A 27,607-nucleotide genomic window follows, 5' to 3' on the forward strand; every position below is an offset into this window, starting at 1 on the left:
GTCCCTCTTATTTTTACTCTGGTCTATGATACTCATTTTGTATAATGTTCTCAGAATTCCTATATGTTTGAGAGTTAAGATGTTAATAGCATGATGTGTACAATATAAAAATATAATATTCTGCATTCTTTTATTTTAATCTAGCTTATGATTGATACACCTACCAGTCCAATTACCAGTGGACTTCCATTATTCTTTGTGATAACAGTAACAGCCATAAAGCAGGTATGAATTACTTCCTATTCTTGTTTCCCCATGTCATTTGCAAGTTGCTAAGTATGTCCACTCCAAGGTAACATTTATTGTTGGGAAAATAATTTCCATAAAAAAGCAGCAAATGCTTTTGATGTTGCATATGGTAAAATTAAACTGAGTGAAGCCACTCTATTATATTTCAGGTGGTTCATAGTATGTTTACTATTGTTAAAATGTTTTCTCGGCACACCCAGAAAGAACTCAAAACAAGCATTTTATATGTATAAACCAAATTATATCCTATATAATCAAAGGTTAATAGCGGAACGATCTGTCGCTATGATGTGCACTGACCATTGAAAGGCAGATGCTCAATGCAGGAGGTCCCCCTGGTGGTCAGTTCACTCCCACAGGGGGAGTGGCACTCAGCCAGAAGCCTTGAGCCAGGCTCACGGAGGAGAGCTCAGCAGTGTCTCCTGCCTCTGCAGCAGCGTTAAGATATCCAACTGACAGCGTAGGCCTGCTCCCCGAGGGCTCCCAGACTGCAAGAGGGCACAGGCCCGGCTAAGGGACACCTCCCACCCCCCCGCCAACCCCCCAGGATCTCTAGTTTTAAATAAAAATTGTGTAGTGCTTTCCTATTTTTTACATTTTCTCTGGTTAAGTTGATTTTTATGTAAAGTTGTACCCTAGTGGGAAATAGCTGGAACCAAATCCTGAAATGGTATTAAATTCTAGATATAGAAGAGTATTATTGCATGAACATGTCAAGTTAAAAATAAAGGAATTTGTAGAAAGGTCATGTCTTTATAACCACCATTAAATATCTGGGCAGGGCCTCAGTTATACAGAGATTGTTCCTTCCACTTGAAAGACAGTTTATATATTTTCATTTTATAAGGTTTAGGGATAAGGTTTAAATTGCTTGGAAGTGAAATTGACAAACACTTTGTAATTCTGGAGTATAGTATATTTTAACAATTATATATCTAGTATGTCAGAATATCATGCTACTGCTCTCACTGTTTGATTTTCCTTTCTTCATTGTTCTTTTGGAAACTGTTAGTCAGCATCCAAATCACTTCATATGGTCACATATTTACTTAGTTTTTCAGATGTCATTTATTTCATCAGAGTTACACATATTTGTCCCTTGGACCTATTTTCTATATGTAGTTCCCTCTTGGGTAATTTCATCCATTGTAGTAGTTTAAAGCACCATTTATATGGTACCTTAAATCGTGCACGGGTCTGGTCCCTAGGCTTAGCCTGCGATCAGGGCCATCTTCCCCGGCTGTTTGCAGCCCATCCCACTCCCCACCACCACCCACCCGATTCCCCATGTTCGCCATCGAGTACGGTGCCTGATAGCTGGGGGAAGGGACCGAGAGGTCAGCTGTTCCCGCCTGCTCACCGGTCCACCCCCACTGCGGGAGTCTGTCCGCCAGGGAAAGGAACCAAGAGGTGGTCAGTGCATCTCATAGTGACTGGTCGTTCTGCCATTAGGGTCATTTTGCATATTACCACTTTATTATATAGGATGGTTCCAAATATATATGTATCCTGAAATTATTGCCTGAACTCTGACACTCATGTACAATTGTGCAACTTTTCCACTTGGATAGCTTGGGCTTTTCCTGACCAACATGTCATTCTCTCATTTTCTGATCTGGTCTTTTTTCTTCCTATCATTTGATGCTACCTGTTTCTATTGAGTAAATGTTTATTAGTTTGTCTGTTGCCTCCATTTGAATGCTCAGATCTGTGAGGGCAGATACTTTGTTTTGTAAACCATTTTATTTCTAGTGACCAGAAATATCGTAAAATATTATAAAAGACACTTATACTCCTAAAACTCCTCCCCTTCCCGTCTCCTGGTTCTTCTCCCCTGAGAGAGCCATTATTTGTACGTTAGTCCAGATATTAATATAGAGTGTTTTCAGAGGCAAGCATTCCCCCCCCCTTCCCCAACAAATGATCTCATAGAACACAACACATTCTGTACTTTACTTTTATCACTTAATGCTATCAGATGTCATTTTGTTATCTTGTGTTATACCTCTGAATTCTTGAATATATATCTTCTAATTATACTGAAAAGGGCACTTTTATTCTTTTGATATTTATAGGGGTATGAAGATTGGTTACGACATAACTCAGATAATGAAGTAAATGGAGCTCCTGTTTATGTTGTTCGAAGTGGTGGCCTTGTAAAAACGAGATCAAAAAACATCCGGGTATGCGTTTAGTAAATAATGTATGTCAATTATATTTTGATATCATAAACTTTAATCTGATTATATTTAACTGAAAGCCTGCTTTTCTACATTAAAATATTTTGATAGACTACTTGTTTAGAACTCAAATAAGTCCTTGCCTTTTAAAATTGGTATATTCACTCTCCCCAAAATTCTTCATAGGTGGGTGATATTGTTCGAGTAGCCAAAGATGAAATTTTCCCTGCAGATTTGGTGCTTCTGTCCTCAGATCGACCTGATGGTTCTTGTCACGTTACAACTGCTAGTTTGGATGGAGAAACGAACCTAAAGGTTTGTATGTGTATAAAATGTCTTTGGATTATAGCGATATTTTCCTTTGGTTCAAGGAATAAAGTTTGACTTGATAAAGGAGAAATATTTTTAAATTACTGAAAATTTTAAGAATTACTAAGTTTTTTTTTTAAAGAAGTAATGTTATATATTTATTTCAAGGGGAGCCTCACATGGTTTGGTCAAGATATAGAGAAATGGGAAGTGTTGTTAGAAAAATAAAATATTTTAATATTTTGGTACTTTTTTTAGATAGGGACATTTGAAATAGATGGGGATGTAAAGTACAGCATAGGGAAAATATATATATGGTGTCAGATGGTTGCTGGATTTATCGAGGGGGGTCACTTAGTAAGTTATATAGATGTCTAATCACGGTTGTACACCTGATTATATTATAATCTATACTAGAGGGGGGCATCCCTCAGCCCAGCCTCCATCCATTCCATTCGGGTACCCCTCGAGGGTGTCCGACTACTGTTTTAGGGTCCTGTGGGATCAGGCCTAAACTGGTGGTTGGACACCCTTCTCACAGTCTGGAACCACTGGCTTCTAACCACTCACCTGCCTGCCCTGCCTGATTGCCCCTAACCTCTCTGCCTGCCTTCCTCATCACTCCTAACTGCCTCTGCCTGCCTTCCCCTGCCAGTCTGATCAAGCCCCCAAGTGCTCTCCCCTGCCTGCCTGATCTCACCCTCAACTGCCTCTGCCTGCCTGATCACCCCTAACTGCCCTCCCCTGCTGGTCTGATCTCACCCATAACTGCCCACCCCTGCCAAGCTGATCTTGCCCCTAACTGCTCTCCCCTTCTGGCATGATTGGCCCTAATTGCCTCTGCCTGCCTGATCACCCCTAACTGCCCTCTCCTGCCAGACTGATTTCACCCCCAACTGCCCTCCCCTGCCAGCCTGATCTCACCCCAACTGCTCTCCTTTGCCGGCCAATTTGGTTCCTCACAGTTGACCCAGATTTGGTTCTGATTGGTCAGTTTGTATGTCAGTCAGCATTTCTGGGCCTATCAACAGGGCCTGATCAGAAAGGTGGGGCTGATCAGCTCCAGTGGAGGCCTGGAGAGAAATGGAGGCATGGCTCTTGGCAAGGCCAGGAGAGAAAGAGAGGCAAGTTCAGATCAACAGCTGCCACAAAGGCTATGGGTCAGACCCTGCCTCTCTTTTTGCAGGCCTGTCTCCTGGCCTGATCTGCAGCACATAGGCAGTCAGTGCTGGGTCGGGGCCCCAATCAATCTGCTCGAGCCTTCTGTCATAATAGTCGTTACGACCCTGACTCTTTTTTATATAGACTAGAGGCCCAGTGCATAGAAATTTGTCCTCCGCCCAGCCTGCTGCTTCTCGCAGTCTGGAACCCCTAAGCCACACATGGACATACTTAGTGCTGCTGGGGATGCGGGAAAGGCTCCTTCCACTACTGCTGTATTCATAGCCATCTGCCAGGCTTGTGGCTGAGCAGAGCTCCCCCTATGGGAGTATAATGGCCACCAGGGGGCAGCTCCTGCGTTGAGCATCTGCCCCCTGGTGGTCAGTACATGTCATAGCGACCAGATGTTCCCGGTCGTTCTGCCATTAGGGTCAATTTGCGTAGTATTACCCTTTTATTATATAGGACTAGAGGCCTGGTGCACAAAATTTGTGCATGGGGGTATGTGTCCCTCAGCCCAGCCTGCACCCTCCAATCTGGGATCCCTCTCACAATCCAGGACTGCTCTCCGGCAACAACTCACCTGCCTACCTTCCTGATTGCCCCTAACTGCTAACTACCAGCCTGATCACTCTCTAACCACTCCTGTGTCAGCCTGATTGGTGTCTTCCTCTGCTGGCCTGGTCACCCCTAATTCCCCTCCCCTACAGGGTTGATAACCCCCAACTGCCCTCTCTTACAGGCCTGGTCCCTCCCAACTTCCCTCCCCTGCTGGCCATCTTGTGTCCTCATGGGGGCAGGATCTTTGACCTCATGGGGGCAGCCATCTTGTGTGTTGGAGTAATGGTCAATCTGCATATTACTCTTTGATTAGATAGGATAGAGGCCTGGTGCATGGGTAGGGGCCAGTTGGTTTGCCCTGAAAGGTATCTCAGATCAGGGTGGGGTTTCCTATGAGGCCTGGAATGGCCTGGATGAGGGGCCTGTCGTGGTTTTCAGGCCAGCCACTTACCCTGGCGACCTAAGGGGAGGCCCTGGTTCCTGGAATTTATTTATCTTCTAAATTGAAACTTTGTAGTTTGGAGCAGAGCCAAGCCTTATGCTCTCTCAGTAGTGGCAGCCATTTCTGTTGAAAGTTATGTATCTTATGTAATTGAAACTTTGTAGCCTTAAGCAGAGGCCTGGGACAGCCAGGGTGTGCAGAAAGCTTGGCTTCCTCCATTGCCAGGGAAACCCAAGCCTCCCTCCTGCTCTCCGTGGCTGCAGCCATCTTGGTTAGGGTTAATTTGCATAGTTGCTCTGATTGGCTGATGGGTGTGGCTGGTGGGCATAGCGGAGGTATTGTCAATTTGCATATTCTTTTATTAGATAGGATAATGTTGTATGTCTTTTGTAATTGAAAAACAAATTATTTTTTAAAAAAGAAATATCGATAGTTGATTGTAGGGTCCCATTTAGATCTTGAAACTACAGTTTAATCCTTGTGTGTGTTTTTTTAGACTCATGTGACAGTTCCAGAAACAGCAGTATTACGAACAGTTGCTAAGTTGGACACTCTTGTAGCTGTGATAGAATGTCAGCAACCAGAAGCAGACTTGTACAGGTATGGTGTGATAGTCAACCTACTCATAAGTCCTGTTCACAGACCTCTTTTTTACCATCATAAACATACAATGAAATCTTTAGCTAATCAAAGACATTATTGAAGAGGAGGTAATGGAGAGAAACATTAAAGGGAAAAAAGGCTAAAGCAGAATTTGCCAGAATTCTAATCCAAAATATTAATTAAAAAAATCATGCTCTTTTATTCAGACGTTTCTTTCCATTACTTTCTATTTCTAAATGAACTGGCTTTATCACCATTATAGGAAACTTTATATCTATAATGGTAGTTATAAGGGAAGTACGATTATTATTATTTTTTGATCCTCATCTATGAATATTTTTTCATTGATTTTTTAGAGAGAGGGAAAGAGAAATATCGATGTGAGAGAAACACATTGATTGGTTGCCTCCTGCTCAAGCCCCAACAAAGGCCAGGGCTGGGGAGCCTGCAACTGAGGTATGTGCCCTTTACTGTAATCAAACCTGGCACCCGTTAGTCCAAAGGCCAGTGCTCTATCCACTGAGCCATACTGGCTAGGGAGAAGTAAGATTATTTTGTTAGACAAAAGTAACTTTGTGTATATACGTACTCCATGAAGGCAAGAGCTCTGTCTTTGTGTTCACTTGGAATGAATTCCTTTTAATGTTGTGATTTACTAAATACAATGTAAGTCATCTTCTAATGATATACTAATTATTGTGGACTGAGAAATAGGAACAACTTTTTATTATGAAAGTGATATACTATCGGGTCTAGTAATAATTAATGTCGTTTTTAAACATTCGTTTAAAATCTTGCTTGGCGTTGACTTGTATTGACATAACCTTCAAACACGTGGTATCTACAGAACGTGTGAAGTGCAATTAACAAGTTTTGCTTGAAAAAGTTTGTGTTTGGTTTTTGTTACAAAACTAGTGCTAAGAAGATGGTGGATGAAGAGCATATTCGGCACTGCATGCTTTACGAGTTCCAATTAGGAAGAAAAGCAAGTGAGGCTGCAAAAAACATCTGTAGTGCTCTTGGTCAAGATGCAGTTAGCACCAGAAAATGCCAGCGTTGGTTTGAGAAATTTCGCGAGGGAAATTTTTCGTTAGATGACAAGAGTGGTCGAGGCCTTGTGTCCAATTTTGATCAAGAAGCTCTTCAAGCTCTTTTGGTGCAAAATCCTCAAATTACCCAACAAGAGCTTGCGACAACTTTAAATTGTTCACAAAAAACAATTTCCAATCAATTGCGTGCACTTGGCAAAGTCCAAAAGTTTGGAAAATGGGTTCCTCATGAGTTGACCGACAACAACTGTAATCAGAGAGTCACAATTTGCAGTTCGCTCCTCTCTCGTCAAAACCGTTTGCCGTTTTTAGAGCAAATTGTTACCGGAGATGAAAAATGGGTGCTGTATGTTAATTTGAAAAGGCGACTTCAATGGTTGGACAAAAATGAGGCTCCGTAGCCCACGCCAAAACCTGACTTGCATGCGAAAAAAGTGATGTTGTGTGTTTGGTGGAATTTTAAAGGAATTCTTCATTATGAACTTTTACCATCTAACCAAACCATTACAAGTGCAGTGTATAGTGCCCAATTGGAAAGGTTAGCCCAAGCTTTAAGAGAAAAAGAACCCGCGCTGATTAATCGGAAGGGCGTAATTCTTCACCACGATAACGCACGACCGCATACTGCAAGAATCACTGCTGAAAAACTGCGCCAGTTGGAATGGGAAGTTCTCCCTCAACCTGCATATTCTCCTGATATTGCCCCTTCCGATTACCATTTGTTTCGTTCTTTGCAAAACTTTCTTCTTGGAAAAAAATGTAATAATGAAGAATGCCTCAAAAATGCATTGACCGAATTTTTTGCATCAAAATCACAAGAATTTTACAACAGAGGGATTAAAATGCTTCCTGAGCGTTGGGCTCAAGTAGTAGAAAACAACGGCAACTATATTGTTGATTAAATTTTGTTGTATTGTTTAAATAAATTTGATTTTAAAAAGTATTAGAAAACGACATTAATTATTACTAGACCTAATAAACTCATTTTTACTCAGTAACTGGTGATTGCATATAAATTACAACCACATTGTAAAATTGACGCTCAGCTTCTTCTCATATAATGTCTCCCTCTATTGGTTCAAATAGTCATATCTTATTAGTCATTTGCTTTTCTAGAATAATCTCTTACATAATTTGTTTTGAATCCATATATTATTTATAATGGAGTTTTCTATGTGATGTTATATAATTTTGTGGTTTCATTATAGTCAAATGAAGTACAGAACTTTCTGATTAGCTAAAAATTTGCTATCCTATGCTTTAAGAGTTTAAACTATGAAATTTAACTGTGAAGAATTTAGTACTTTAAGATTTCTTTATTGCTGTTATTTCCTTGTCTCAAAAAATGGTGTTATAAAAACATTATATGAAATTGAGCATTAAGCAGGCATAAAATTAATATGAGATCAAGTATCACTAATGTGATTATGAGTAGTTTTTATATTATCTTGGAAAATGTGGAAAAAATTAAAACATTTTTTAATAGGAAATAATTAACTGTTAAATATAAGGTGTTTCTCTTTATTTTATCTTTCCCTTTTCCATAGTGAAAGTATATGTATATTTTTAAATATATATGTAACTACTACAGAACACTTTTGTAATAGAAAGATAACTCACATTTATTGCTATTTGTATTTATTCATTCAGCAACTTATTGTTGAGCACCTGTCTGTTCATTATGGTGAGTGGGAAATAAGATGAATCAGCATGGTTTCTATCCTTGAGGAACTCATAGCTGTAAAGACATTGTATTTATATATATAAAATTGTATTTTTTCACTTTTCTATATGCTACATATACGGGGAATATTGAAAGTGTTTTAAGTGTCCAAGTAGGAGAATGCTTAGATGGGTTCATGGTACAGTTATATAAGAGGGAAATATGTAGATTATAAAAATATTTTCAAAGAACTTAATGACATAAGAACATACTGAAATATAATGTTAAATAAGATAGAGTTGTAGCTCTCATAATCCCAATTACATATTTCTGTGTACTTGATAGATAGTTAAATGGCAAGATAGAAGAATAGATAAGTACAATGAGAAAATTCTGGAGGAATTGCATGTCAAAATGTTAGTAGGTATTTCTTAGTGATACGATTACAGCTGCTTTTATTTACTTATTTTTGTTCTCCATAGGTTCTAATATTTCTTAAAAGAATGTGGAATGCTTTTGTAATTTAAAAAGTATTTTCCATTTTACTGTACAGTATTTTTTTTAAATTTTTATTATTGAAAGTATTACACATGTTTCCTTTCCCCCCTATTGACTTGTCTGTACAGTATTCTTTTTTTAAATTTTTTTATTTTTATTGATTTTGTACAGAGAGGAAGGGAGAGGATAGAGAGTTAGGAACATTGATGAGAGAGAGTCATCGATCAGCTGCCTCTTGCACAACCCCTACTGGGGATGTGCCTGTAACCAAGGTACATGCCCTTGACCGGAATCGAACCCAGGACCTTTCAGTCCCCAAGCTGACGCTCTATCCATTGAGCCAAACCGGTTTCGGCTATACAGTATTCTTAATGATCATTTCTAATGGCTATATAATAGTCTAAGTGCATATACTATTACCTAACCAGTACCTACCGTAATTTTTCAATACTTAACTCTTCCTCTGTTTTGCTATTACAAACATTGCATGGCGCCTTGTTACAAATAAGTTCATCAATTCAAAATACAGAAGCTAGATAATTCATTGCTTCTCTTTTTTGATATAATTAGTTCACTTGGCTCCCAGGATATTCTCCTCTCTTGGTTTTTCTGCTACTTTAATAGTCTCTCCTTTCATTCTCATTGCTGAGTTCTCTTCTCCCTTGACTGCTTGATGTTAGAGTGCCCCAGGACTGCCCTTGGTTCTCTTCCCTTCCCTACCTATACTTTTCACTATCTACACTCACTCCTTTGGTGATTGCATCCAACATGATGGCTTTAAAGATCATCTACATGTTAACTCTCAGATTTATGTCTCCATTCAAGATGTCTTTTCCAAAATTCCCGACTGTTATATCCAAGTTCATGTTCTACAGTTCTACTTAGAAATTTAGTAGAAATCTCAAATTAATCATGATGAGAACTGAGCTAATTTTCCCTCCAAAACTTTTTATGCCACTGTCTTTCCTTACCTTAGTTGATGACAGTCTCTCCTTCCAATTCTTCAGGCCAAAACCTCTTGGAGTCACATTCCCTCTCTGCTAACCTCTCTTCACCTCCTCTCCCACATCTCATCCCAATCCATCAGAACATCTTATCCAAAATATATCCAAAATTTGACCATCTTTTACTCATTTCACTGCTACTAATTTATTATGAGTCAGCATAATCTCCTATCTGGCTTACTACTATTCTTACCAGTTTTCCCCTTTCTTTCCCTTGCAGTCTGTTCTCACAAAAGCAGCCATAGTTGTTCTTAATTTTTTAGACTCTTATTGGAATTTAGCTCAAGAAAATCAAAAGAATGGTCTTCATCATCTCTGAAAGATGCTCAGGGAAACAACAGCTGAATTGGTTCTTTACATCTAAATCCAAAGTTGAGGTTGGAAACAAGAATACATAAAATTCACTAAGTGGAGATTAAAAAAGAAAAACAGCAGTGCATTTCCTTGATACAGACAGTTGAAGGAAGCAGAAGTAAGAGATTAGCAAAAAACAATGAAGCCAAGGGATAAAGCATCTGTGACCTGGAAACAGGAGAAATAATAGGAGACATTGGAAAGGGAATGCTTAATATTTCTTTTCCCTAGTTAAATGATTAACATAAGCTCTGTCTAGAATTTGCTTCAACTCAAAATTTACTTCTCAATGTAGTAGAAAATAATTGTTCATTTGAATCGACTCTGTGATATGGAGCTGTTTAAGTAGTGGAATTTGGATCTGAAAGGCCAGGTTATGAAAATTTATTGATAGCAAGTCACTTATTCTAGAAGCTCTGGAGTTCACTGATAGGTTTTTGCTTACTACTCTATTCCCACAACTTAATTCACACGTAGTAGTTGCTCAATGAATATTTGTTGGATGAATGAATGCATGAATAAGTAAATGAATGATTCTAATCACAGGAAGCTTATTTAATAAACTGATGAAATATGTGAGTATTCATTGTTGGCTAAATGTATACTTGTGTAGCAAATATAAATTCTCATGATGATAAAATTAATAATGGTAATAACATATAACATTTGTATCACCATTTTGAAAACATTTTTACATTCATTACCTCATTTATAGCTGGAGTGGGATGGCAAGAATTGTTAGAGCTTATTGACTGATAAATATTTATTTTTATAATTTCTAACATGATTATTGGAACATTCATAGAAATAAAAGGTTGGTTTGTTTCATGTATAAGAATAGTGTCAAAAGTCTCTAAGGTTTTCCATCTATGATGACATAAGTAACATATCTTCAGAGTTGAGCATTTCTGAAAATGCAATTTTTTGGTAACATGGTGAATTCTTTGATAGATTCATGGGACGAATGATAATAACCCAACAAATGGAAGAAATTGTAAGGTAAGAACAAAATCATATTATATGGGGGAGGGACTAAAATTAACTTAAAAAAATATTAGATAAGTAAGCTTTATATAATGTAAAAGGGTTCACGTGAAAGCACTTAGCACTTCATCTTTTAGTTATTTATAGCAGCAATAAGTGAGAGCGAAGCAAATTTTATAAAATAATATCAAAATAATTTAGTAAGATTATTTATATACTTGTATTTTTTCTAATATCAGGTAGTAACATAAAAGGAAATATAAACATTCTTATTCAAATTCTTACCCACCACTTAAAGTCTGGAATACAAGAAATGTTTTCTATAATGTTTAAAAAGTATGTGATACAGTCTTCTTCATTTCAAAATAATTTAACACAAACTAGAGTACTTGGTGGCCAATCTAGAACCTCTTATTTACTCTTCTGATTGGTTTTTTGTTTGGTTGATTATTTTGTTTTCCCTCTCAGTGTTTCCCAAACTTTTGACATATGTGTACCCCTTCTATAATTTTCGTAACGCTGAGTACCCCTCGTACTCATGAGAATGTAGAATTAGGCGCAACGAAGCACTGTGCAGTGCATATCCCCACCAAACTCTTCCCGTACCCCTGGGGGTATGCATACCACACTTTGGGAAACACTGCGGCTATATTAAGGTTAATTTCTAGCTGCTGCATGAAAGGATGTGGGCTCATTTCAAAGATTTGCTAATAGGATGAGATTACATTGTTACTCATGACCACAAAGCCAAATTTAAAATAAATCTTGGAATTATCCCTTGAACTTCTAAATCAAATTAATCTTTCACCTTTTTTTCTGGAGACATTCAGTTGAACTGGCTGCTTGAAATCAGTCACTGACAGTTGAGCATTTCTTAAAATAAATTCTGGGGTCAAGCCACCAAAACTATCATGCATCAGCACTAATTCACATTTTTAATAAACAATAACACAGGAGCATGTTCAATGAACTCTTTAGCCATGGTCTTTGCTGAAGCAACCAGATTTTGCTGATGAACTACCTTTTAATTCAAAGCTTTCTATCATTATATCCCAAATGTATATGCCAGTGTAAGCGCAAAATTTTTCCATTCTTTGTTATAAACAATACCATGTGAAAAGGAGCTATTTTATGGCTTCTGGTTAATAGATTTTGGAATATCCATGTAGTGTGCTCCAAATATGATTCAATAGTAAAACCATACTTGTTAGCCATGTCCCAAACGCCTGGTCCTCCTTGGTTCATTGATTTTTTTAGAGTGTTTGGGTTTGTAGACATCTTAGTTCCGATTCTGTTTGATTTGGATGACTGTATATGTATGTTTCAGAAAAGCATAAGGAATCTCAATAAAATTAAGACTTTTAACTTATCCATAACAGTCTTATCATTTTGCTATCACTAAAAAAGTACAATTTCCTTTCTAGTTATTCCTTCTCATTTTATATCTCCTTTATGGAGAGAAATTCAAACAGCAAGAAGACCTGAGCTCCAAGAAGTTTGCAATGCAAGTAGTAAAGTTGTAGTGTCAATCTTGCCTACAAAAGTACTAACTCACTTACTACATGATGTTTTATAATCCAAAGTAATTTTAATTGTGCAGAACTCATACATTTACACACAGACCATGCTACAATTCTTATTTACGTTGCATTTTAATTCTTTCTTTTCTTTGAAAACTGTTTATTAATTTTGCTCAAAATTTTTGTCCTCTATTAAACACTTAAAAAATCATTACTTAATCTTTTATTTGTGTTTTATGTTTAAAATTTTAGCAACTGGTCTGGTGGCTTTGAGTTTATGTACCAGCATAATCTTATTTCTGAGCCACCTATCTTAAAGTAACTGAAATGCTAACGCAGGTGTTTTTGTTATAGTAACTAACATTATGATATACCTAAATAGTAGCTAAGATTTTGGTTCTACAATATGTAAAAACAGTGTTGTAATTATAACTCAAGTACTTTCTGCTAAAGATGCCATTTTAGAATTTAATTAAGTGTTTAATATATTTAATGCTTTTGGTTTGTGTTTTTTGTGTGTGTGTGTGTATGTTTTTCTCTAGACCTCTGGGGCCAGAGAGTCTCTTACTTCGTGGAGCCAGATTAAAAAATACAAAAGAAATTTTTGGTTTGTATACGTTGAAACTTTTTAATTATAGGTTCATGTTCATACTTTATGAAGTATTTTTAAAAGCACAGTATTTGTGTTGGGTAACTTATTACTTAGTTACATGTTGCCTGTGATAATTTTCTTAAAAAAATTGTGTTACTATAATTTTGGTTGTAGTGTTTGTTATTCATCTCTATTTTTGAGTAATAGACTAGAATCTTACTCTTATATTTTCTTTGTTAATACTTGTGAAACTGAGTACTAAGAAGATAATTTTGGCAATTCTTTCTATTCATGATGGATAAGAACCAGTATAATCTGACATTATGGTATAGTAAACCACCTGTGTAATTCTATTATGATTATTCTTGGATTGGATGAATAAAACTGCTGACTTATTCTTTAATTCAACAAATTCTTATTAATATGACTATATACCAGGTACTGTTAAAATGTATACTGACTAGATCAAAATGATGAATAAATAATGTTCTTGCATTGGAGATTTACTAATTAATCAATTAATTAATTAACTTATGCTCTGAGTCAATTTTAGGCAAATTGTGGAAACAGTGATAATCTTTAGCTGTCAATTAGTTCTTCCCTCTTCATAAATGGCCCTTCATATACTAGCCAGCTTATGTTATTTACTGAATGTTTGCAGCTTTAGGAGTCTGTCCTCTTCCTCATTTTCTTCTTTCATCTGTCTTATCTCTCAGTATTAGGCTCTCTGATAAAGAAGTCCATATACTTTTTTTTTTTTTAATGGAAACTAACAAGTGTTGGTAAGGATGTGGAGAAATTGGAACCCTCATACATTGCTGGTAGGAGTGTAAATATTGCACTGTGGAAAACAGTATGACAGTTTCTTAGTAAATTAAATTCAGGATTACCATATGACCCAACAGTTCTACTCCTAGATATGTACCCCAAAGAATTCAAAATACATCTTTAAACAAAGACTTCTACAAGAATGTGCATAATAGCACTATTTATAATCATCAGTAGAAACTGCCCAAATGTTCATCAACTTATGAATATACAAACAAAATGTAGGATATCCACATAAGGGAAAATTATTTACTATTAAACAAATGAAAATATTTGCTGAGTGAAAGAACCCGGACAAAATGTCACATATTGTAGGGTCCCGTTTACTTGAAGTACCTGGAATAGGCAAATTCATAGAGACAGAAAGTAAATTAATGGGCTGGGTAGTGGAGGGGAATGGGAATGATGCTTAATAGGTACAGGGTTTCCTTTGCGGGTGATGAAAATGTTCTCATGTTAGATAGTGGGGATGGTTGCACAACACTGAATATACTAAGTACCACTGAATTGTACATTTTTAAATGATTAAAATGGTAATTGTATGTTTACCACAATTTAAGGAAACTATAATAAATGTTCTTATGGCAAAAGCCAAAGAAAACCTCCAAAGCTTTAGACCCTCTCTTGTAATGCTGTATTTTAAAACATCTCTCTAGCCTTAAAACCTTTCACACTCTTAAAAGATGTGTATTTGAATGCCTTTAGATGGGTCTGCTATTGTTTGCCTCAGACCCACCTCTCTCTATTGTATAATTCTAGCTGATTTCTATAATTTTGATGCCATTTGAGTTATAATTTCTGCCTTTATGGAATATTTCAGTAATTTTAATGGTGAAAATTCCAGGACAAATGTTTAAGAAGAGGACATGATGAATCCTACACTGCTTCTCAAATCTTACTATATTTAGGCATGGGTGTAAACATTTATTGATTATCTGTTTCTAGGCATTTTGCTAACTTGTCTTACAAACTACACAACAATTTTATGAGGTACTAGAGGCCTGGTGCACGAATTTGTGCACAGGTGGGGTCTGGCTGACTCCACCCCTGATCAGGTGGGGGTGCCAATCAGGGGTGGTTGTCCAACTGGCCATGCCCCCTGGTCGAACTCTTTGTAACTCCTGGTCAAGAGAACAATTTGCATATTAGCCTTTTATTATATAGGATACTTTTTCACTCTAAAGGTGCAGAAATTGAGACTCAGAGATTAAATAACTTGCCCATTGATACAGAACTAGTAAGTGGCAAAGCTAGCATTCAAACAAAGGTCTAATTCCAACAAAGTACTTTAGAAAGCTGGTTTACCTAATTTCATTCACTCCCCAGTTTTAATCCCATTAATATTGTCATTCTCACTAATTTCATAGGCATTCACATAGGCACAAATTTTTTAAATGGCCCATTCCTTGTGTTTATTTACTCTGGTAGATTTTCATATTATCTCTCCAGTGCTTATGAAATTATGTCTAGGAGTTCAGATTCTGGCATCCAGGTGTTTTCAAATTCTGATCATAATCTATTGTTTCATCAGACAGAAAGAGCTTTTTCATATCTGTCTTTGTTCAGTGTTTGCTCTATCTATAATGGCCTGCCCTGCCATTTTTGTTTTCCCAAATCCTTTTTCTCTATCAATTTCAACTGAAATAATATCTCATTCTTATATCTCATTTATAACTCAGCAACAGAACCTTCATGCCTTCCTTATCCAGTAGGTTGAGTAATTGGAGTTTTCTAAAATTAGTATCAGAAAGCCTTTAAAAAATTCAAAGAAAAGAAAGTCAGATTTTAACAGCTGTCAGATGATGCTTTTTACCAGATGCTTTCATGCTGGTGAGTGCATTTTTCTTGTGAAGCATGCTAGGGCATTATTTTAAAGTACTATTTTGTTTTGTTTTGCAGGTGTTGCTGTATATACTGGAATGGAAACAAAGATGGCGTTAAATTATAAGAGCAAGTCACAGAAGCGATCTGCAGTAGAAAAGTAAAACTTTTCATTTATTTGCACATAAATATGACTGTGGATGTGTATATAATTCATTGTGTATAATTTTTTCGTGTATAAAAAATATTTGACACCTGTATAATATCACATCAACGCAGGATGATATCCTTGAGGATAGGGATGGCTTCTTATATTTTTGTATACATGTAGCATTTTATACAATGTTTGACATATAGCAGATGCCAAATTATAACTTTAAATTAAATATTATTTGGTAATAATGGAAACACTTGATCAGACTAACCCTCCTGCAGATAACAGTGGTAAAATCTGGACAAAATATTTTTTAAAAATAAATGATAATTTTAAAAGCTCTGGAGAGTAGCCCAAAAAGAGACAGAAACTGGCAAAGAATGTACTCTTGAAAGACAGTATCATCAAGGGGAAAAATTTAAGAATGTAGCTTTTTTCCTGAGGGCACTCTCAAATTCATGGACTGCAAAGGGCATCCAAGAGCCCGAGTCTTTACAGGATGTAGGTGTCAGAGGATAGGGAAGAGCATCTAAAAAGGAGAAAATCTTATACAGGAGGGACCCACAGAAGGAAATCAGCTCAAGCCTGCACATAAATTATTTCCATATCCTTGGCTGTCTGTTAGAACTATACATGTGCAGGGGAGACCTCAGCGGGCTTGACAATGAAACAGTAACAGTATGTATCAGCAAGCTGAAAGATCTGAGCAGAGGATTTTGCTGTTGCCTGTTGCAGTGGAGATAGCGTTTGGTGTTTGAGCCTAGCCAAGTTAACTTTCTGTTAAAATTAAAAACCACACTTTTTGAGGAACCTAAAAGAACAGATACACTATGCAATCAAAAAATAAGCAGACGTGAAGAAAACATAACTTGTTCTAAATAGAAAAAGTGCTCAGTTGAAACTGCCTCCATAAATGATATTGCAATTAGCAAAGATTTTAAAATATATATTATAAACTAGAGGCCCAGTGCACTGGAGAAGGGGTCCCTCAGCCCAGCCTGACCCCTCTCACAGTCTAGGAGCCCTCAGGGGCGAGAGGCGACCCTGCGATCAGGGGAAGGCAACGCCCCCATCACATCTCTGCTGCTGCCACTGCTGGCAGCACAAGCCTTGGCCGGCCCTGGTTACTTGAGCCTTGGGTGGCCCTGGGTGATTGGTCAGCCATCATTCAAGGCTTGCCTGCGCCTCTGGTGTCAGCTGGGCAGCCACCATCAGTGCTTGCCTGGGCTTTGGGCTGGCCCTGGGCAGCTGAGGGGCTGGGCATCGCCATCTTGTGGCTGTGGGCACAGCCATCTTTGGGCGTATGGCAGTCAACATATTCCCTCCTTATTGACTGTAGGTGCTGCCATCTTTGAGGGTCGGGCAGTCAATTAGCTTATTCCCTCCTTATTGGCTGTGGGCACTACCATCTTTGTGATGGCATGAGGGTCAATTAGTATATTCCCTCTTTATTAGATAGGATAGTTTTAAAAGTCTAAAGCACATGTCAATGAACATAAGAGAAATCTCAGCAGAGAAATGAAAACTAGAAAAAAAAGAACTCAGTGGAAATTCTTTATTTGAAAAACATAATAATTGAAATGTAAATGTTATTAGAAGGGTTCTATACCAGGTTGAAAAAAGAAGAAATTATCAGTGAACTTCAAAGAGCAACAGAAATTATTCCATCTGAACAACAGAGAAATATGAACAGTTTTAGAGCCATTTGGCGCAGTATTAAGCTGTCTAGCATAAGTATAATCAAGATCCCTGAAAAAGAGGAGATAAAAGGAACAGAATAAATATATTTGAGGAAATAACTGAAAATTTCTAAAATTTCACACACATACACACACACCCAAAAAACAACAACAGAAAGGCAAAAGCTTAGGTTAGAGGAAAATTCCTAGCAATAAAAGTTTAAAAGAAGAAAAAGTTAAAATCAGTCATCTAAATTTCTACCTTAAAAAGCTAGATAAAGAGGCGCTATTAGACCCAATCTGAGAAGAGAAGAAATATTGAGGATATAAGTTGAAATCAATAGAATAGAAAACAAATAATAGATAAAATTAGCAAAGCCAAAAGTTGGTTCTTTTCTACATTGAGGGATTGGGGCGGCGGCAGGGGCGGGAAGAGTTGTAGGAGAGATAAACTGGAAAATTACCAATATTAGGGATGAAAGAGACGCTATCACTAAAGATCTTACCTACTGTGGTCACTGTATCCACAAACAAATATAAGCAACTTTTATGTCTCTAAATTTTCCTTGATGAAATTGCAAATTCTTTGAAAACACAACTTCCAGAAATTGACACAGGATAAAACAGAAAATCTAAACCACCTTTTATCTATCAAAGACTTATAATTTATTGTAAAAAATATCTCCACACAAAAGTATAGTGAGTCTTTCAATATATGGTGCTGGAACATTTCGACATCTATTTTCTGTAAACTGACCCATGACCCCTTCCTCCCACCATATATAAAATTAACTCCAAATGTAAAGTTAAAATATAAGAGCTAAATTTGTAAAACATGGGAGAAAGTATTTGTGACCTTGGATTAAGGAAAGATTTCTTAGATAGGAAATATACAAAAAAAAAAAAAAGGAACAAAAAACAAAGCCCTAAATTGATAATTAAATTTTGTAAAAATTAAAAACTTATGCATTTGAAAAGACACTGTTAGAAAAATGAAAAAAGATAAGCCATAGAGTAAGAGAAAATATTTGCAAAGCTTATCTATATCTATCTATCTATCTATCTATCTATCTATCTATCTATCTATCTATCTAAAAGGCTAAGTGACCAGCCGACCTGCCAGTAGGTATGACGCACACTAACCACCAGGGTACAGACGCTCAATGCAGGTGCCAGCAGGGGCAGGGTTGGTTAGTGGGCAGTGCCAGGCTAGCCAAGGTGAGTGCCAGCAGCCGCCCTGCCCCCCTTCGCCCCACAAGTCGCCCCACAAATGGGCCCTCATTACTGGCCAGGCCGAAGGACCCTATTTTTGTGCACTAGGCCTCTAGTATCTATATATTGATAATAGGAAACAGTAGGAAAATTAAGTTTTTTAAAAGGTAGCATATAATTGATATGTTTTATATTCTTTCTCATTTTAGGTCAATGAATACATTTTTGATAATTTATCTAATAATCCTTATTTCTGAAGCCATCATCAGTACTATCTTGAAATACACATGGCAAACTGAAGAAAAATGGGATGAACCTTGGTATAACCAAAAAACAGAACATCAGAGAAATAGTAGTAAGGTATTTTATTCTGTTCTTGACTCTGCTGCTGTAAAGGAAACTTCTGATAGGAATGACCACTCTGATCTTCCTAAAACCATTACTATTGGAAGATGACAAAAGGACATTGCACACCTGAAACCAATACAAAATATTGAAATTAAACTAATTAAAATAAAAGAATCACAGTAGATGATAAAACAAAGACAAATGACATTGCAAGAGAAGGGTAGCCAGCCTGTATGTACTGGTATAATTTAGCATTTTAGGACAATTATATTTTTATGTCATAATTTGAATAGTTACAAGAGATCACAAAGATTTAAATCTGTATTAGCTTCCACTTGAATACTACAAATTCATTTTTTCATTTCTGTATCTTATAAGTGAAATAAAGAGTAACTTGATTTATTTTCAATTCTGTCAGAATAATTCAAGAAATCTTATTGTCATTCTGTAATAGAATGAAGTTGATAACACAGTTTATGTCATATAAAGTTTCAAACTGATTAAATATGGACTATCAAGAGAATTTAACTTACAATTTGGGTAAATAATTGTTCTCCAAATTTCATTTTAGATTAAAATACAAATACTGAATACAAATTTGGGTCTCAAGAGACCACAAAGCAGATAATCTCAGGAACATATTTTCAGGACCTTTCACAGAATGCATGTTAAATGTGGTGCTACTATGTCATTGAAGTGGGCTATTTCTGTGAAATCTGTAATTTAAGAGTTTTAAATCCTACCAGTTCCAGTCTACCAATTTTATAATTTTTAAAAAGTACACTCAATTTTTAGTTATCTGTAATTTTGAAGAGTAAAAGTAGAATGGTAAGCATATTCCAGAGCTTATAATTAAAATTTTGCCCAAAGCAGTTTCAGTCACACCAGGTTTTTGGTAGCTTCTGAAAAGTAACATATTTCAATAATTTGAATCTAATCTTTTTTTTCTTTCTTTTTTTTTTGTTTTGTTTGAGAGTCTAATGAGCAATAAAACTACCGAGGAAATGTGATAAAAAGACAACTCAATAAATGAATTTTAAACCATGAGACTGTTCTGCTTCAAAATATAGTTATTAGTCGGTTTAAACATGAAACTTTGTGATAATTTTTCTGCAGTAATACTGAAGATAGTTTCATATTTTCACTTATCAAATAATCTTTTTTTCCCCTCTAGATTTTGAGATTTATTTCAGACTTCCTTGCCTTTTTGGTACTCTACAATTTCATCATTCCAATTTCATTATACGTGACAGTCGAAATGCAGAAATTTCTTGGATCATTTTTTATTGGTTGGGATCTTGATCTCTATCATGAAGAATCAGATCAGAAAGCTCTAGTCAATACTTCTGATCTGAATGAAGAGCTTGGACAGGTAATGACTCTTTTAATTTGTTTTCCTGACGTTATTATAATCAAAACAATACATGTGCAAAAACTAATAAAACAAAACATTAGAAGGCTTTTACCAAAAACAACCCTACTTTGCTCCACACCTAATTTTGTTTTCCATTTTTTAATTGTAAAGCTGTTATTTGTTTGACTGGTGATGTATTTTATATCATCATATTTGTTTAATACTTCATTCTCTTTCTAATCTAAAAGTTTTTTATTAACTGGTATAAATAAGTGACATTTCATCCAGGCAATGTAGTTTAGTGGTTGAGCATCGGTCTGTGAACAGGAGGTCACAGTTCGATTCCTGGTCAGGGCATATGTTTAGGTTTCAGGAGGCAGCCTATTAGTGATTCTCTGTAATCATTGATGTTTCCTCTCCCTTCCTCTCTGAAATCAATTAAAATATATTTTTTTAAATAAGTGACACTTAAAATATCCTCTTTAAATTACAATTCAACATTTGCTATAGATACTGGGCAACTTTTAATATCACATAGCAAAGTATCTTTTATTTCTAGTTTCACCACTTGTTAGTTATATGATGGGATTACTTACTTTTTCTGTTTATCTTTACTATTTCCAAAAAAATGAACTTTGAGAAATAGTTTCTCATGTATCATTATGTCTTGGTCAAAACAATTTTGTTCCAACTTTAATTCTGCCTCCCTTGTTACATATTGATCTTTTTATTCTGCAATTTTGCTGAACTCACTTGTTAGTTCTAGTAGTTTTTTCAATGGATTCCATGACCTATATCCAAAGCTGTGTTATCTTCAAATGGAGATAGTTTTACCTCCTTTTTTCCTAAATAAATACTTTTTCTTTTTTGTTGCCAAATTGTCCTGATTAGACCTTCAGTACAGTGTTGAATAAAAGTGGCAAGAGCAGACATCTTTGTCTTATTCCTGAACTTGGAGGGAAAGTATTTAGTCTTTCTCCATTAAGTAAGATGCTATCTATGGGTATTTGTAAATACATTTTACCAGGTTGAGGAGTATGCTTATATTCCTAATTTATTGAGTGTTTTTTTGAAACATGAAAGAGTATTGGATTTTGTCAAATGCTTTTTTTTACATCTATTGAGATAATTATTTTGTTATTAGAATAAAGGTCAAGTACTATTTATTATTATGGTGGGTTTCACTGATTGAGTTTTATATGTTGAACCAGTCTTTCATTCCAAGGATAAATTTCACATGTTCATGGTATATAATCCTTTTTATATGTTTCTGCATTTGGTTTGTGTCTATTTTCATAAGGGATCTATAGTTTTTATCCCTTTGGATAGCTACTTCCCATTTTAAATGACTTCTTTCTCAAGTCATCATTGCAATAAGCATGTTCTCAACATAATTCTAGTTGTATCATGAATTGAGTATTTTATTCTTCTCTTTATGGACCTATCTTCATTTAGGGTTAATTTTCTAGAATTAGTCTCAAAGAGTAATAAAATTACTTGTCTTATTTACTTTTTAAAATGTTTTTATACATTTCTTTTTACTGAGTTTGTTTCATGCCCTCAGTTTCAATTTCCTCTATTTTAGACAACTTTCTACCTCTGATTTGTGTTGCTATAATTTTGTGTTTCTGGTTCCAGCTCTATACCATTTCTCCTGGACAAGATTCCCTTTCACATTCTAGGTTAATTAAGCATGCCTTCCATTCCTGCTCGTAGATCACTCTATTTATTTTTTATTGATGAGAGAGAAAGAGAGAGAAACATTGATTTGTTGTTTTATTCATTTATGTATTCACTGATTGATTCTTGTATGTGCTCTGACCGCGGATTGAACCCACAACCTTAACGAATCACAACAACACTTGTACCAAATGAGCTACCCAGTCAACGCTCAGAGATCATCCTTGAGTCCTACTAAACATCCAGGAGATAAAAACAAGTACTAATACTACATTTATAATAAACTCCACAGATGAACATGCACATATAAATGCCACAGACTTCAAAGTGTATATTTTAAAAAGTATTTTTTGTTACCCTTTTTTGGTTCCGTGGCATCTTTAATTATTTAATGGATTATCAGAATCAGCATCAATATATCAATTTTAATAGACTTGGCTTAAGGAGCAGAGGCCAGCTTTTCTTGTTTAATGTAGTGATTGTGAACACAAAGGTTATGTGGTTTTTTTTGTTTGTTTCCTATCTCTAGGTGGAATATGTGTTTACAGATAAAACTGGCACACTGACAGAAAACGAGATGCAGTTTCGGGAATGTTCGATTAATGGCATAAAATACCAGGAAATCAATGGTAGACTTGTATCTGAAAGACCCACACCAGACTCTTCAGATGGAAACTTAAGTTATCTTAGTTTTTCCCATCTTAACAACTTACCCCATCTTACATCCACTTCTTTTAGAACCAGTCCTGAAAATGAAACTGAACTAGTAAGCAATTTTTAAATTAATAAATGGGAGCTTCATTTGAAATAGTTCTGTTTGTGTTAGTGGGGCAAGAAATATATTTGAAATGTATATCCTTTGGTTTAATACTGAGAATTTGCAGTTACTTAATATGTGTTTGTAACTGGAACTAAGCTAAGGAAAGCCTACTGTCTTTAAGTAAAAAAGACTATGCTGAGATAGAGCTTAAATTTATTTAATACTTTCTGAGACCTCACTTCTTTCACAAAAGAGGTTTCACCATTACTTGCAATTTGGTTATGCCTCCTAAAAAGTTGACGGGTCATAAGCTAATGTGACATTTTACTCTTTAAAGTTAGAAGCAACCAGCTGTTATTTAAGCATTTCAGAATTGTAGCATTCTTACTCTAGCTCTTAGATTACCAAAATATGAACTGTATTTATTTGCATTTTTTAGAATTCTGTTTCTGGTTTCCTAAATGTTACTTGGGATTGGTATTGATAGTGTGAATATTAATTATGTATTTACAGATTAAAGAACACGATCTCTTCTTTAAAGCAGTCAGTCTCTGTCACACTGTACAGATTAGTAATGTTCAGACTGATGGCATTGGGGATGGTCCCTGGCAAGCCAGCCTTGCACCCCCCCAGTTGGAGTACTATGCGTCTTCACCAGATGAAAAGGCTTTAGTGGAAGCTGCTGCAAGGTAGTTTAATCTGATTTCCAAATTGTCAGAAAAAAAAAACTTTTAAATAAAAAATGTGAAAATACTACTACCCTGTTTCCCCAAAAATAAGACAGTGTCTTATATTAATTTTTTCTCCCAAAGTTATGCTAGGTCTTATTTTCAGGGGATGTCTTATCTTTCCATGTGCTAGGTCTTATTTTCGGAGGATGTCTTATTTTTGGGGAAACACGGTATTTGAATTGTCAGACAAAATTCATAAACACATAGAGGTAGAAATTTATTTGTTTTTTTTAATGAGGATTTGAAATGTGTCAATTGTTAAGCTTGCAGTAGTCATATTTTGATGTGATCTCTAAAAATCTGGTTAATAAGAATAATATAATCCGTGAGAATACATGTGTATTGTTTTGGACCTACTCTGATCCTTCAAGTTCTTAAAGATAGTGCTATATTAAAAGGAAATATTTTAAAATCCATCTTAGCCGAAACCGGTTTGGCTCAGTGGTAGAGCATCGGTCTGTGGACTGAAAGGTCCCAGGTTCTATTCCGGTCAAGGGCATGTATCCCTAGTAGGGGATATGCAGGAGGCGGCTGGTCGATGTTTCTCTCTCATCGACATTTTTAGCTCTCTATCTCTCTCCCTTTCTCTCTGTAAAAATCAATAAAATATATTTTAAAAAAATAAAATAAAATCCATCTTAAACTTGTATTTTAAATATTTTTATTCAAGCAATGTTATAATGATATATTGTGAAATATGAAATATTCCCTAAATTTTATATTTTTTTCTCTTTTTAATCCTAGGATTGGCATTGTATTTATTGGCAATTCTGAAGAAACTATGGAAGTTAAAATACTTGGAAAACTGGAACGGTAATTATTTTCTTTATTGTAATTTTCTATATATCAAGCATTTAGTATAGAACAGATTTAGTTAAATTATGGCTCAAAGGCCAAATCTGGCCTACAACCTGTTTTTGTATAGCCCATAAACTACATTTTAAAGAGATCGTTTAAAAAAAATAAGAATATCTAACATAGACCATATATGTATACAAAGCCTAAAATATTTACTGTCTGGCCCTTTACAAAAAAAGTTTACTAACCCTGCTCTAAAATGATATTATTACATTGTATTTCATCACAGTAATAATATACTTCTTTGAATCTTTCATCTCTATTTTAGCTTAATGGTTCTTGAATTTATTTATATTTATTTTTACACACTTCTAGGGGAATGATTTTTATAAGTTTCTTACTAATAAAGAAAAATTTACTTATATTTTCTATGATTTTATCTTTTAAACATTAAAGAACAGCTATCTTATTTCCACTGTATGATAAATTAGGCCCATTCTTACTATAATCAAATCTTTCTTTCATGATTTTATCAGTTCCAATCATCTCAACTCCGGCTGTAAATTTTTAGACTATGCTTTTCCAAACTAAGTAGAGCTTATTCTTTGCTTTCATGTGGGAGTCTGTCTAGCTCATTCCATCAACTTAGAAGCTATCATTCCAACCAGTGTTTACCTTTCTGATGGGCAAAGTATTATATATGTACATCATCTATAATAATCTATAATAATAAAAGCATAATATGCAAGTCAACTGAACGACCAGACAGCAGAATGACCGTCCAGGTGAACTTCTGGACGGCCGTGCTATGACACGCACTGGCGCCAGGCCAGCCAAGGCAGGTGCCATGCAGTTGGTCGGGGGCCCCCGCCATCACCCCATGATTGCCCTGCAGAAGGAGGTTCAGGCCACCCTCTGTGGGGTGATCGATGGGGGAAAAGGGGTTCTGTGATCTATCACCCCAAAGGGGCAGACCCAGGATAGCAGCTGGCAGCGTGATAACAGAGCCCCAATTGGATAGGCATGGCCTCGCTCTGAGGAGCCATTGATAGAAGGGCCCCACAATTTATCACCCCACAGAGAGGGGGCCCAGGCCACTCAGCTGGTGACTCTGTGGCCAGTGTGCGGGGCTGGCCAGTGATCGCCCCGCAGAATGAGGCCCAGGCAAGCCAAGCGATCGCACCCCACACCTGTCGCCCACAAAGGGAGGCGACCAGTGATTGGGAAGGGGGGGCAGTGCTGCACAGATGATAGGCAGGGTCTGGGCCACCTGCCGGTAGGTAGCCAGAGGAAGGAAAGCCCTGATAGGCCCTGCTTGCTGGCCAGGGATCCTATCTGAGGGGTTCCAGATTATAAGAGGGCGCAGGCCAGGCTGAGGGACACCCCATCCCCTCCATCCCCCTTCATGAATTTCATGCACCAGGCTTCATCCAGAAATATATATATTCATCCAGAAAATTTTAGTGTACACCTGACCATGCAAATTCTTTTACTGCTCCTTAGAGAGGCATTTTTCCCCCACCTATATACATGTATTCCAACCCAGGTTCAAAATCACTGCTATAATGAGCCTCTGTTATTCATGTGTGTGTGTGTGTGTGTGTACGTGTGTGTGTGTATTTCTTAGGTGTGTTTGGGCAGAAAAGAGGAGAATCAATTACATTTTTTAGTGCAAAAGACTTGGAGCTATGGGCAGATCTGGATTTCACTCACAAACTTATATGACATTAGGCAAATTTACTTAATCTTTCTGTGTTTAATAGTCCTCATTTGTAAAATGAGATAAGACTTACCTCCCTTGGCTCTCGTAGGACTTAAAGCACGGCATGTAAAGTACTTGGCATTTTGTAAGTGCTCAATAAATGTTAATTCCTTCGATTTGTATCTTCTTTTGTTACTATAACTCTTAACCAGTCATCTTGAAAATGTAGATGAGGTTAATTTCTTGTTCTAAATTAATCGTTTTTATCTTTAATAAGGACTCTTTCTAAATATTTGCTTGATATTATTCAAAAAAGTTGTCTTTTTCCCCCCCATTAGGTACAGACTGCTTCATATTCTGGAATTTGATTCAGATCGCAGGAGAATGAGTGTAATTGTTCAGGGACCTTCAGGTAACCAACCTGAACTTCTATGAATTTTTATTTATCTAATATAAAAAGCTTGATAACTCATTTTTCTTTTTAGGTGAGAAGTTTTTATTTGCTAAAGGAGCTGAGTCATCAATTCTCCCTGCATGTATAGGTGGAGAAATAGAAAAAACAAGAATTCATGTAGATGAATTTGCTTTGGTGAGTGCAAATTTTTATGATTTAAAAACTCTGAAAGATATGTATAGCTACCTATATATTATATAAATATTTGAAAGATTTGGGGTTTCATTTTTGCATTAATTTATCAAAAATTATAGAATTATGTGTTGGCTCCATGTTCCTTAGTTAAAAGTTTACTTTTAACCTGTTAAAATGTGTCTTCTCTTTGAACCTATTACAATCAGGGTACTTCCAGCAGCCAGGACCATTTAGGTTACTATATTAAAAAGTGGGGAGGATTACTAAAAAAAATAAAGGGGAAATCCCAAGGATGTGGAGAAATTGGGACCCTCATACACTGGTGGGACTATAAATGATATAGCCACTTTAGAAAATAGTTGGGCAGTTTTTCATAGGACATGGAGTATGAAATGATGCAGCAATTTCACTCCTAGGCATACATCCTAGAGAAATGACAACATGTCTACCAGGAACTTGTACACAACTGTTCTCAGCAGCAGTGCTTCTAATAGCCAAAAATGGAAACACCCATATGTCCATCAGCTGATGAATGGATTAAACAATATGTCATATCCATATCCACATAATGGACTATTTGGCCACAGAGTTTATTTATATGAAAAATCCAAAATAAGCCAATTTACAGTGATTGCCATAGGAAGGGGGGAAGTGTAGTATCTGCTAATAGATACGGAATTCCTTTGGGTGTGATGAAAAGGTTCTGGAATTAAATACCGAAATAATTATACAACGCTTTAACTAAAAATTAATGAATTATCTCCTCTTGAAAGGAGTGAATT

At 36.2% G+C, this 27,607-nt stretch overlaps 1 protein-coding gene across 10 annotated transcripts in view; it reads left to right on the forward strand.

Moving 5' to 3' along the window:
• ATP11B (ATPase phospholipid transporting 11B (putative)) overlaps positions 1-27,607 on the forward strand; it is a 110,690-nt gene that overhangs the window by 34,558 nt on the left and 48,525 nt on the right. For 8 of the 10 annotated variants that reach the window (XM_036448586.2, XM_036448584.2, XM_036448582.2 and 5 more), the window contains 14 exons: positions 145-225; positions 2,325-2,432; positions 2,616-2,744; positions 5,399-5,502; positions 11,025-11,072; positions 13,120-13,184; positions 15,897-15,978; positions 19,073-19,223; positions 20,386-20,583; positions 22,775-23,011; positions 23,519-23,694; positions 24,481-24,549; positions 26,575-26,648; positions 26,722-26,825. In XM_036448586.2, coding sequence (XP_036304479.1) covers positions 145-225; positions 2,325-2,432; positions 2,616-2,744; positions 5,399-5,502; positions 11,025-11,072; positions 13,120-13,184; positions 15,897-15,978; positions 19,073-19,223; positions 20,386-20,583; positions 22,775-23,011; positions 23,519-23,694; positions 24,481-24,549; positions 26,575-26,648; positions 26,722-26,825 — 1,626 coding nt within the window. Of the gene's footprint in view, positions 1-144; positions 226-2,324; positions 2,433-2,615; positions 2,745-5,398; positions 5,503-11,024; positions 11,073-12,481; positions 12,562-13,119; positions 13,185-15,896; positions 15,979-19,072; positions 19,224-20,385; positions 20,584-22,774; positions 23,012-23,518; positions 23,695-24,480; positions 24,550-26,574; positions 26,649-26,721; positions 26,826-27,607 lie in introns of those variants that run through there. The other 2 variants (XM_045583720.1, XM_036448588.2) reach the window with 2 other exon arrangements.

Source organism: Pipistrellus kuhlii, unplaced genomic scaffold (genome assembly GCF_014108245.1).
Source record: "Pipistrellus kuhlii isolate mPipKuh1 unplaced genomic scaffold, mPipKuh1.p scaffold_m20_p_2, whole genome shotgun sequence".
In the NCBI taxonomy this organism is placed as follows: Eukaryota; Metazoa; Chordata; class Mammalia; order Chiroptera; family Vespertilionidae; genus Pipistrellus; species Pipistrellus kuhlii.